The sequence below is a fragment of the Carassius carassius genome, chromosome 26 (genome assembly GCF_963082965.1).
Source record: "Carassius carassius chromosome 26, fCarCar2.1, whole genome shotgun sequence".
Classification (NCBI taxonomy): Eukaryota; Metazoa; Chordata; class Actinopteri; order Cypriniformes; family Cyprinidae; genus Carassius; species Carassius carassius.
Genome location: NC_081780.1, coordinates 12,748,119 through 12,761,614, shown reverse-complemented (window position 1 = coordinate 12,761,614; position 13,496 = coordinate 12,748,119). Strand labels below are relative to the sequence as shown.

The window sequence follows — 13,496 nt, the reverse complement described above, 5'->3', positions numbered from 1 at the left end:
AGATGGATACAGAGATAACAGCTCTGCCATTTCTTCATATATGAAGTCATGAGTGTTTGGAGTGGTTGCATGTAGACTGCAGTTAAAGAAAAAGTTACTTTTGATCTGTTTTCTCCACTTTATAGTTGACTCATCTGTGAATAAAAAAGAAAAACAACTGACATTTGTAAGGTTCGTGCTGGTTCTTGGCTGCTGCTGCTGCATGGCACCAATCTGAGATCTCTCCCTGATCTTTTTCGAAGAACCTTTTGCTTTTTAAGGCATTCATAATTTGAAAGCATTTCAGGGATTAAATAAAAAAACCTGAATAATGCTATAAAAAAATAAAAAAAATAAATTAAATGGTAAAATAAAAATAAGATAAAATAAATACATTTACTGGGGTATTAATTTTGACCCCCCAAAAAAAAACCCTCCCCCTTCAAGTATATTCAAAACCAATCAACCAATAGCACTAAGTTTATGATCCCGTCTTCAAAAATGTGCATTTCAAATATACAAAAGCTACATAAGCCATAGCAGCAGTGAATGAAGATTTGAGCCATTCTCAGTGTGAATTCTTTTGGTGCAAAAAATCCCTGCAGTCAAAAGCCCCTCTGCAGACACTCACAGACAGCTGCCTACTACTGTCAGACCTTTATTACGACTTCACTTGAAGTTATTAGACCGTGTTCCTTTCTTCAGCTGTCCTCTTTTAAATCTCTTCTTGTCTTCTCTTCGTTTTCCTTCTCTCCCTCCACGGGAGCAGCCAGCAGCGTCTTCTGTAACTGAATGTTCCGGATGTTCCACTCGCTGTGCAAGTGTGATGGAAACAGGGAACAAGTTATGATGTAATTTGATGTTTTACTGTATATTAGATCAGGAGAGATTGTCAGAAAATATCACACTTACAAAACACTCATAACCTAGGTGTGAATATTTGAAAGGTAGCCTGAAAAGAAAAGGTTTCATCTCAAAAAACTGTTGTCTCTTCCTGCGTAAAAGATGGACCTGTCAGAATTGGGTCTTGGATACAGAAACGCTGCAGCCATGTGTGACTTACAGCAGTTATTTTAGGAATATACTGGGGAGATTCTGTATGTGTTATTGGTGATAGGCTGGTTTTATCCATGTGCCTTTCAGACATTATTATTATACCTCTCCATCTTTTGGCACATGCAGAAGATTGACACGATTTGTGCTCAAATGGATGGTTAGGATTTGGGTGCATGTGTATCTTGGGTTTTCTCAAGATGTTCTGTTTATGAATGCATTCGATATAAGTTACCACCAGATAGTTGACTTCCTAGCCTATCTGTGACCAAATGTGGGCACAATGTAGAACATAATTACCATTCACTTCATACTTTCAAAGAAATAGCCTGCTGTTTTGAGTGAACAAATACATGCTAAGAATTATAATGTTAATGATAATTATGAAAACGTCGACGTTCTTTGCACCACAGCAATAGCCAGGATGATTTTTTGATACCCACTGTTTAATGTTAAAAATGTTTTTGCTTTGACATACCTAGTCTAGGATCAGATTTCTCACTGTCGGAAATGATCACAGTCAGCCTAATTGGTAAAGACTGATCCTGAAACAGGTTCACATACAGCCACGAACTTGCATTATAACCAAACAACCCCCCCCCCCCCCCCCACATCATGTAGTTCTTTGGTCTGAGTAAATATTTTCATCACGTAAAAAATCCTAACAAAAATTTTCTTGAAATGTTCGTCTGTGCTCGCCCTGTGACATCTCTGAATCAGCAAGGCTAACAATTGTTTGATAGTTCCGTTCTAATTGAGGAAGTCAGGGTTCAACGGGTTGAACTGCTGTTTTGTTCAGTATGCGTATTGAAGCCCTGTGCCCTGCGGTGAAACGCCATTTTTCAGGGGCACGGAAGGAGGCGCTGACTGTTAGAAGTCATTACGTCTGTTCAAGAGAAAATCACTTAAACGCGCAGCTCCTTTCATCGAAAGCTCCGCGGAAACAGAAGAAAAAATTTGAGACATCTGTATCATAACCTTGGATCTTTTTACAAATAAGCTTTCAAATATTTCTCCTAAGGCTGCAATTTCATCAGCTGCTCTCATGTTCTGAATGCTGTTTTGATGAGTGGCTATAGCAGCCGCTCTGTAGATAATGTTTATGCGCAGATCTCTGTATAAACTGATTTCTTTAACAAAGAGCTCAAGGCTTGATAAGCCGGTATTACTGAAAGCAGATAAAGTTGTTATTTGACTAAGAGCCTGTCAAGGTGGAATTTTTAAGACAGGTCTGTGCTTTTAAGACCAGCATTCTGATCCGCTCACTTGAGACCGAGAGACAGATTTGTTTCTCAAGCGGTGTCGCTCTTCTGTGCTCTTCAACCAGTTTACAAATGTCTGTCTCCCAAAAAAAAAACACTCCTGTTACTGTCAGAAATCGTGTTCTGCCTTTGAGAGGATCGGATGCCCGGAGCAATATAAATGCTAATTTTGGAACTATTTACTGACAATTGCCAGATAATTGAGTTGTTTCACTCATTTTTTTTTCTTTCCTTTCTCAGAGCTGGATAATGCAGACTGGCTACTAATTGTTTATTTATTTTTTTGTGAGGTGGGTGGTATGCGGGAGAAATTCTAATATGATAACAAGAGCGATGACCTTTTGTACAAAATCTTAATATGCACATTTGTAAATGCTTTTTTTGCCTAGGTCATTCAGTGTAGAATTACATGTTCAATTATATTGATGTGTAAGGCTAATAAGCAAAGCCACGGTCTGTTCTTCTGTGCTTGGGGTTCAGATTTGTTTGCGTGTTAATAATATAACATTGTCAAACATTTTCAATGAGCGTTGTGAGACAAAGGTCTGCAGAAGCTATTTTACAGATTTAGCATCACATTTATTCGCTCTCCAGTCAATGGAGCTCTACATTTTATTTTCTGAAATTAAACGTGTAATATTTAGACACTTTTTATTCATATGTTTGATTAACTGTAGTCGGTCATGAACAAAAGCATACTTTTTTTTTTACATTTGCTGTTACTATATTGTATATAATTGGAACAATGTAATGTTTTAATGTTGCACAAATAAGTTGTTGAAAAATCAAACTAAACAAAACCATGAGGATATAGAGAGCACGTTAATATAGATGTGACAGACGTCTATGTTTGTGTGTGCAGGCATCGAGTGTCCCCGAGGGTCTCGAAACATGCCAGGTGGGATGCAGGTGGCAGAGCCGTACAGTGAGGAAGCCACAATCTTCACCAAAGAGCTGGTTCTTCAGAGAGAGGTAAGGCCACTTCATATCTGCTCCTGTCATTTAAAGCCCGTTTCTGTCATTTTTAGTCTTCACAAGCTGTTTCTAGACTTTCCATTTCTGTAGTTGACATGACAGTGCCTGTGATGTTTGGTCTCGCCGGTCATTTTGCGACAACTATCTGCCCGTTTTCTTTTTGGTCCATCTCTTTACTGCTGTCTTGCTTCAGTTGAGATACTCAAGCACACTTGCCTTTTTTTCTGTCTTCTATTCAGAGAATGACTGTCTGGATGTTTCAGTTACTCTATGAATAATGGTCACAGAAATTACATGTCCAAATTGAGAAACCACAGATGTGATGGATCAGACATTTTATGAGGAAATCACAAGATTGCACACTATTCTTACCTTTTCCTCAGGGTGTTTGACGCTGTACCGGTGCGGTTTCCATTAATGTTGTGTGAAAGAGGTTGGCGGTGCAGTCGGGCTTAATGAGAGGAGCTTTTTTAAGAGCCTAACTTGAACCTGCACTTTACAGAAAGACTGGACACAGGAACCTACTGCTGAGAATTACAAAAGCGACATGAAGCAGGGGAAATAAAAAAGTCCTAATGACCTCCATCGCCCATAGTGAAACAAAGTCTTGCCAGTTATGGGAAACAGATATTCTTGAGGAAAAGAGTAGGCTGTGATCCACTCAAAAAGTGTGAAGTCTCATTTGTTTGTCAGAGTGCCAGTCCTTCTTCATGGATGGTAGATGATAGGGTTGTGTCGATAGACGATAGTATTTCACGGCTGATGATATGACGATCTGAAAAAATGACCATATCGCCCAACACTAGTAGATGATGGACCTGCAAACATTTGTGTGCTTTTAATATGCTCAAAGCTAATTTAAGCATTAACATTATTATAATTTATATTAACAATGTAAAGAATATAAGCATTTCTAGTAGTTCTTAAATTATGATTGCCATACATTTTTCTGATTTTCGTAAGGCAAACGTTTATATTCAAAGTTATATTAAGGTATTTTTCATTAAGGTATCATCACAAAGAACATTCTGCAGTGAATCCTAATAGTTTAGAATGTGATAATATATTTAAAATATGTATAGAAAAATTTATTCTATAATTCAAAAAAATTATATTATCGTTTTTTTTCTTCTAATTTCATAAACATTTTCTACAGTGAATATAAATGATTCAAATTTATGTGATGTATGTTTTAGTTTTTTCTGATATTTTTATTTTTAAATGTAACATTGGGAAAAATATATAAATTAAAAAGAGAAAGACGAAGTAAAAAAAAACTAAATTATCTGCTAAAGTGAAATCTTTTAAATTCATTGGACAAATGGTGCAGGAAACATCAAGTGTGATGCATTCAATAAAATGATCAAACAGATGTTCTCATCAAAATGTGTTCCAAATTTCATTATTCTTTGGAAAAAAATAAATTGGACACTGCGATGATAAATCTGGATGCCAAATGATTAAAAATCAAACTTGTATCCAAATAACAAAACAGATTAGTCTGCACAATATTTCAGGCTTTGTGTGAAGGAGTGTGTAGAACATCAGCGCTTTTGTTTGTCCTTCACTTTATTTATTTTTTGTCCCGCTCTCCATACATGTATTTGTGTGCATGCGCAGTGCAAGACTGGTGTGTTTGTATTGCCCACTTTAAGCTGCATCCTAAAAGTTGTTCCTCTCTCAATCTGGCTCTAATCCCTCATGATCTGAAGCACATAATTAAACTGGAATGAGAGGCTGCATGTTTCCTCCACACCCAACTCCTGCTTTGGAGGTTTCCACTGAGTGGAATTAAGACTGTAGGCTTTGGATTTCCTAAAGCACACATAGCAAGCTGTTACAGAAAGAGTGAAAGCATCTGTGAGTGTTTGTGCTTTGATGTAGTTGAATTAATATAGAAATGAATCAAATTCAAGCAGTTTCAAGCTCTTAAAGTTGGAAAATAAAGACAAGAGGAGTATCCTGCTACCCGACCTAAGATCCCAACATGACAGCATGAGACTGATAATGTTGTGACAGTGTGTACTGTATATCATCCAACAGTTTCAGCATTGCTGTACTTTTCATGCCTCAGAATATAGATGTGGGTATTATATCATATTAATTGTAGGGTTTTAATTTTGTTTGGTATGTAATGTGAAGCTGTTATAAAATGAATGTCAGACTTATTGGATTTTAATGAGTAATCTTACCCTTTGCTTTGCATCCGTCCAGTTCCTCTCTATAAAAAAGAATTAAATTATATTTAAATCACTGAATTAATAAGGAAATAGGCATTACCACATAGTTATTCACATAAAAATTTCCAGCAGAACTCTTACCGTAATATAAAACTATTAATACTGTGGCATTAGAATGGTCATACCACCCATGTGATTTGTGAAGACTATTTCAGTTTTGGGTCTTAAATGTTTACAGTGCTGGTCAGGTTGGGTCATGCGGTCTCATTTGGATGCCAGGTTCAGAGTTACTCTGTTAGTCTAAGTGTCCCCTTCAGAATTGAATGCATTTTATCGTAACAGTAACTGTTTTTTTACCACAAATGGGAAGATTGGATGATGTGTAAACTTCTTGGCAAATCAGAGTTTTAGGACAGTGTGTGAGTGTACTGCAGAACACACACTCATATACTGTGTATGTGTATAGATACATTTTCTTTTTTTGTTGAACTTGATGAGATAATATATTTAGTTTTTCCTTTCTCTTCCTGTCCATCTATTGCTTTAATGGAGTAGGCCAGAGGTGGTGTGTGTGTGTTCATTCATGCAGTAAAGTGATGGGAAAGAGGACTGTTGATGGCAGCACATGCAGAAACTCAAGCGTGGCAGCTTGGAGAGAGAGAGCTGCTCGGACACAGTCATGACACATGCTCATGCGTGCCACCCCAGCTGCCTCTCACAGATCGTCCAAACTCAACAAATGACCTTTTTGTTCAAAACTGCTACGTCTTACACACACATACACCCCCGTAGTGTCTCAGTCTGAGTGTGTCTCCGTGTATTTAGTCTCGCTTATACACATGGTCCGTGAGATGGCTTACTATCTTTACCACTTGAGTGATTTATGTCTCTGTGTGATTCACTTTCTATGTTCAAACATTTCGTTTTCCCATGCTCATAAGTCCTCAAGTCATATATTACCTGACTGGACTAGCTGTAGACTAGTTAAAACTTGACATAGTTCTGAAGTAAATGAACCCTAAGTCAATATTGTTGTTTATTATTATAATAATTTCGGTACGAATACATGTACCATTACAACCCTAATATCTACACATTTCAGAGAGCTTACAACCTTCTAGCCAAGTCTTGCTTTGCACCATTTATTCAGAATGTGGGAAATAAAACTTGGCACTTAGTGTAAACTTTTACATTCTAATTTAATTAAGGTTAGCAAACGGCTGGTGCAACTCTATAGAGGCTTTGATGTGGACCCTTTTGACTTATGCCTGTAAGCAATCGCATAGCAACACTCTGGCAACCACCCATACAACCCACATGGTGTTGGCGAGTTTTGCATGGGCGAGCAGCACCATGGAGTTCTGCTATTACATAAGCAGCACATCCCAACATCATTACTTAAGATTATCTTTATTTCCATCTCTATATCTCTCTCGCTATCTCTAATTGGTTCTGTGTTGCTGATCAGTGTAGCCCACAATCTCTCCCTCTCTCTCGCTGAATAATTAATGGTGTGTTTGACAGGCAGGACACACTCTGGGCGGCTGAGTTCCTCTGGGAGAGCTGCTGTGGAAGAGTCACATTAGAGATTTCTCCTCACCACACACATGCTCAAACTGTAGCACATGTCATAAACTCTGCCAGTGGCGTTTAATTTCAACCGAATGTTGCCGTTAATGCATATTTGAAGCATGGCAAATATTTCCGATTTTTGTTCTGTTTGTCCTGCGGACATGATTTTTGAAGTATTAATGTGCTGGAACTGAGTTCATAAGCATGAGATTTGTCTCCGTACTTATCAATTTGGTTCTTGTGTATGATTCTCATTTCTTCTTGAGCTGCTTTTCCAGCCAAGGTTTGACAAAGACAAGTCTTTTGTAAAGGCACTTTATTTTTAGATTAATACATGCAGCTTTTGAAAGTGATTTCAGCCCTGTGCAAGCTTTTAGGCTTGAGCCGGATTTTAAATGAGGTAAAAATTGAATCTGAAAGCAAATATTAAAAGGTTTCTGAACTCACTGATCTGATATCATAGTATCATGTGTATTAGTAATAGTGAAGAGCTGCAGTTATTGTTGTTCAGCTATCACAAGAGCCAAGTAATGATCTAGTTTTCTTGAGCATTTCTCACTCTATCTGCATTTTATTTTATGTCAAGATCATTGATCCTGTTTCCTTGCAGCCTAGCTATATGAGAAACCAATTTGACAAGAAACATGACCATAGTCATTTCCATCTTAGCTCTTTCTGCACATTAAATTTTTAGTATTAAGCCAAAAGTGAAACTTGTATAATTTACTCACCCTTGTCGTTTAAGAAATAGATTCCGTTTTATATATCTATATATTTATATTTATATTTATATTTGTAGTCCTGGAATTATGAGATGGCATTTTGGTGCCTGTATATTTTATGACTTTACTGTATAATGTTAACAACAATCTGTATGCGGAGGAGAGTGTGTGTACCCTAAAAAAGTGAATGGATATAAAATCTATAGCCTTAAATGGCCTTAAAATAAACTTAACACTTAAAAAAAAAAATAATGCAGGTGGTTCACTGAAATAACACAAATGTAGCCCAGAACACTCTAATGTACATTTATTGATAACAAAAAAGAGAATTATAAACAATAAAACAAACATAAATGTATGTGGTATCATTTTAATTATGATGGTTATTGATAGTTTTTTTTGCCAGAAACACATTTGACTATTTTATAGAAAAATAAAATGTATCATTTTCACTGCATATGTGAAGATAATTTATTAGCAGGTTTTTATTATACCTTTTCTGTATTTTCTGTTAAACTTGAAAAATAAAATAACTGTTCTTTTCCATACCCTAAAAATAGATTTATGCTGTCTAGCTCCAGTTGGACAAAAATGCAGAATGAAAATACCACACTCTAAAAAAAAAAAATGCTGGGTTAAATACAACCCAGTTGGGTTGTTCTGACCCAGCTGTTGCGTTACTATCCAGAAGGTTGGGTTACATTTTTTTTAACAAAACAATCCAGTTGCTGGGTTTGTCCATATTTAACCCAGCATTTTTAGAGTGCATAAATGTATTTCATGTGACTTACCATTCTTTTTTTAGACAAAAGGTTTTCTATAGTGCACCTGAATATGTATTTTCTTTGAAACGTATATAAAGGATATTTGAAGCTGAATCAAGAGATGGTAGCAGAATAGAGGGGAGTTTATTGATGGTTTGTAAGAGTGAATATGTTGATCCCAGGGTGTTCTCTGCAGTTCAGGCTAATATCTGCTTCAATCTGTAGTTGTTTCTTCTGCTCTTTACTGTTAAACTTTTCTTGTCTTTTCTTTTTCTTATTTGAGAGAAAGCTTTTATGAGCTTTTCTTTGAATCTTTTTGTTTCACTCCCTCATATCTTTCTGTAAATCTGTCTCTGTGGCTAGGTTTCCATCTAAACATGCAAATTTAACTTGTGCGCAAAACTGGAATACCGCATAAAACATTTGCAAATAAAGCACCGTTTCCATCTGAGAACAAAATCATCACTTCCTGATAAAATGGCACTAAATAGCTCTAAGAAAAGTAGAAGCCACTGAATATAATAATTTTCATATGTAATAAATTACTTGCGCCTCGGTTAGAGCAGACGTAACACAAACAATGTGGTCATTGAGGTGGATGCCTGCTGTTTGGGAACGCAGTTGTGTGAAGAACGTAATTATACTGAAATACTTTGATGACAGACTTTGCTCAGGCATTTCAGAATGACCAAAACAACATATAGATACTGTGAACAAGATCGCTCTGCTGGTTAGTCAGGTTATCCCGTCTCATAGCGCAAAGTCACATGACTTTTTTAATGCTCATAGTGGAATTTATTCTGTAAATGTGTTTCCATCGTAGTTTTTGTAGTTTCCATTAATCATTTTTCCTTATCAGATTAAAAAGTTGATCCTGCTCAGTTGTGGGCATAAGTTTTTCTTTTATTTTTTTTATGCACATTTGTAGAATGTATGTGCATCCTGGCGTTTCCATCCAGGGTTTTTTTTTTTTTAATTTTTTTTTTTTTTTTTAATGCGATCAAAAATGGGCATAAAAAGAGGTGGATGGAAACATAGCCAGTGCTATGTAAGAAGATCTCTTCTCCGGTATGCCATTAAGTACCCATTTTGTTCATTTGTCCTTTGCCCCCCTTTTCCCCCTCCCTCTCTCACTTATTCCTTATTCTTGCTTTTGTTTGTCTGTCCGTGCATGGCTCAGTGTTCACTGTACGAGGAGCTTGCAGGGTTTTTCATGTTGCTAGTTTGTTGCTAAGTGACTGGATGGAGAGAAAGAGAGACTGAAAGGAAAAGATGTTCACTCTTGGCTCTCTGCTGTGTGAAATCCCTTCTCTCTCTCTGTCTCTCTCTCTCTCTCTCTCTCTCTCTCTCTCTCTCTCTCTCTCTGTCGCTGTCTCTCTCGCTCTCACTCTGACCCCCTTGTGAGGGTGACATTTTGTTGTCTTTCGATTTGAGGACTGTAATAATAAAGCTTAGTCTTGCTTACCAGTTCTCAATTTTGTTTTTCTTTGCGCTTTGCAAATCATTTTTGTTTTTTTTACATTTATTTTTCTCTTGTTCTCTGAATAGCATGTTTTTGCTGTAATTTGTGACCGTGTCATTTTAGTATTTTTCTAAGGTCATAAAACTAATATATTGAATATTATTTTCAGTTTAGGTTAACCTTTAGTAATTTGTGCTTTTGTCGTTATTATTCAAATATATTTCCATTTAGAATTAGTTTATAATTATTCTTTTAATTTATTTGTAAGATTTGTATTTTTAAAATTCTTTTTTACTGAAAAAGAAATATTTGTAATTTTAGCTCTTTTAGTTTTTTTTTTTTTACTTAAAAATAACACTGTTTTGCAGTAATCAGATCGAGATTTTGTACTGTATCCATTTATTTATATTATTACAGAGGACCATAAATTTACTAAAATATGACATGTTAATCTCTATGCAATCTGTGTGAGAAAATGCAGATTCATATTTTGATTACTTGCTTGTAGGATTGTATGTTGAATAACATCTCTTTCCATGTACCTGCATTTCTGAGCCCCATGATCTGGAAATGTAGCTTCATAGCAGTGCTCACGTGAGTGTGAGATGAGGTGAATGTTTCCTGCAGAGGGCACACAGACCTCCACTGAGCCTAAACTCAATGCATTGTGCACACAATTAGCCTCCCAGCTATTTTTTCCCCTGCTAAAATAGAAGCAAATTAAAATGCTGTCATTACCCTTTCCATGGAGGGAGCTGTGTCCTAAGGCTGCTGGCCATGCAAATGAGACACTGGTGGCTTTCTCAGAGGCCCCTGTTGCAAAAGAAGCACTCATCGTTGTCTGTGTGTGTGCTGGATGAAGATGCTGAATGGCATAAAGCTCCACGTAGCATGGTCCTCCATCACAAGAACTCTAACAAAAAGTTTTCCCACCTTTTGATGGAAGTGGTTGTTCCATTTCAGTGTATATTTGCTGTACGATTTTAGAATTTGAGCTGTTGTGAAGTTTTTAACTTCTAGCATTGAGCTAGAAGTTATAGCATAGCATAGAGTGAAAATTGTTTCTACATTTTTTCCAATGTAGAATATTTTTCTTTTTTTATTCATTTCAAATGAAGATCACTGTGTTTGGTCAATATGAAACTGCATTCATAAGTCTATTTTACTTTTGAATCTATAATCTCAACTTTCCAGTTTTTGTTTGTTTATTGCCACACACTGTTACATTTAACATTAAAGCGAGGGTTCACCCCAAAATGTACGTTTATTAGTTAATTATGCAACTTGGTGTTTTTCTAATTCTGTTTTTTTTTTCTGATCAAAAAAATGAGATTTTATAAAATATCCAATCTAGCTAGTTTCTGTTTTTCCTTTTTTTTCTTGTTTAATGGTTTAAAAAATAAGTAATGGTATATGGCATTAGAACACCATAAAAAAAGACTTAATTTTAATTTCTGGATGAATTATCCCTTCATCTGGCATTAAATTGCCACATTCGTTATTGGCAAGATTTAAGAGGACATATTGCCAAAAACATTACCCAAATCATTGGCTTAAAAGCTATTTGGTTAATTACCATTTTTCATTAACCAATATTCATATATGCTATTTAAATAGGGTTCATTCTGATTTCATGTTGACTCTAAAGATTACTATTAGTATATTTCATTCATCATCATTCAGTAAAACTCCAGTGACTGTGTAGAGCTGTCCTCTTTTTTTCTCCTTTAGCGTTTCCAGGTGCCAGCAGTCAAATCCCTCTGTGTCTTTCCAAACAGAGGAAATGCCCTTCCAAGAGAACCCCTCTCTACATACTCATACTCAAACACACACACACCCTTTGTCTTTTTTTATTAAAGAGGCCATGGCTACACCGTTCATTGTGTTTCGTTTTTCATAGCCTGTCTTTCTTTACCCCAGTAATGTCACCATGACCTAAAAATACCATTTCCCCTTAAACATCCTGTCTCAGGGTTCATTTCATCCAATACAGGCTTTTTTTTGTTTATTTGGCAATCCATTCGTTTCATACAAGGTTCCCTGGCTCGGTGGTTAGCACTGGTGTGTATGGATTAACTGGTTCGATTTTATTTTAAGGTCCAGTTTTTGCTATTTACAAATCATTAACTGACTTTTGTCTCAATAAACTCCTAATTTGCTGCTTATTAATAGTTAGTAAAGGAGTTGTTAACTTTTTTTTCCTGAGGTGAAGTGGCCTTGAGATGGAAAGAGATTTAAGTTAGTCTTCATTCACACTCCTGCCCTCGACCCGTGGACCTGTAGCTGGTCATACGTGTTAGTGCGCTTGTGTTTTATAAGGCTGCTAAACTGATTCAGTGCTGTAATCCAGACGGCACACCGTTCTCAGCTGCTTTATGACATGACTTTACTGTGTCGGGTCACACACATTCATAGCAGCTTTATTGTTCTCGGTTCCTCACTCCTCTCAAGCTTTTTCAAGATGGTCTTTAGCTCGAGCCTCAGATGGAGTGACAGAACAGAGTGATAATTGTTGTAATTGCTGAGGGAATCAAACAGCACAGCGGCGTTGATGTAACGCCCTTCACCATTTCCGTCCTCTCATCTCACTGTCTTTCTCTTTTCCAGTGGCTCATGCTCATGCAGTGCAAGCGTAATCTTTTAATCAATGAAATCGAACTGTGTTATTGTGGTCTATCTAGAGTTTTATTTACCTCCTTCAGTGGTTGAGTGTGAAAACCTGTGGCGATTCCTCCTCATTTTGAGAAGAATTGAGATATTATGCCTTTCTGAAAGGTGCCGTTGTGTGAAGGGGCCATTATCCACTAAAGAGCTTTTGGGCTAATGCTTGTTTATACGTGTGTAAATGTGTTTATGTGACGAGCAGCCAAAGGTGGAAGTTTTATAGGAGCTTCTAGCGCCGAATTGAATGGCTCCCATGACAATCAGGTTGTTGGTTGCCATGGGAGCCTCATCCTGGTCTCTCCTTTGGCCCATTCACACTTGACAGCTGTCATCTCTCTCTCACACACACACACACACACACACACACACACACACACACACACACACGCGCGCGCATACACAGATTTCCTCAAGCCAACCTTCCTCCTCCCCTCCCGTGTTTGATCAACACCATTGCATTCTCTCCTCGTTTCACTCTGCATCTCCTCCTCCTCTCCTTTGATCACGTTTCCCATCCCTTTTCCTCTCCTTCATTCGGACAGACTCTTAACTCCCCATGTGTGCTTGCTCATGGGTATTCCAACTTTTCTAGCTAATTAAAGTGTGTACAGAATGAAGCAAGTGTGTTTCACATTTCAGGTGTGTGTGTGTGTGTGTGTGTGTATATATATATATATATTTTTTTTTTTTTTTTTTTTTTTTTTTTTTTTTTTTATTTATTTTTTTTTTTTTTTTACACAATGCGATATCCACCGTGTTACTCTGTCCAAAGTATTTGAGCAGAGTGGGAGCGGGGAGCGGTGTGTTTTTGTTTTTTTTTGTTTTGTTTTTTTGCCTGGAGCGAGGAGCAGATTAAACATTAA

At 36.8% G+C, this 13,496-nt stretch overlaps 1 protein-coding gene across 3 annotated transcripts in view; it reads left to right on the top strand.

Moving 5' to 3' along the window:
- The window catches only part of LOC132105845 (staphylococcal nuclease domain-containing protein 1), a 71,334-nt gene extending 59,493 nt beyond the window's left edge, over window positions 1-11,841 (top strand). Inside the window, exons 16-17 of one of the 3 annotated variants that reach the window (XM_059511285.1) lie at window positions 3,157-3,266; window positions 11,701-11,841. In XM_059511285.1, the coding sequence (XP_059367268.1) occupies window positions 3,157-3,266; window positions 11,701-11,826 (236 nt within the window). In that variant the 3' untranslated portion in view covers window positions 11,827-11,841. Of the gene's footprint in view, window positions 1-3,156; window positions 3,267-3,652; window positions 3,677-6,973; window positions 7,259-11,700 lie in introns of those variants that run through there. The other 2 variants (XM_059511286.1, XM_059511287.1) reach the window with 2 other exon arrangements.
- Window positions 11,842-13,496: the final 1,655 nt, after the last annotated feature.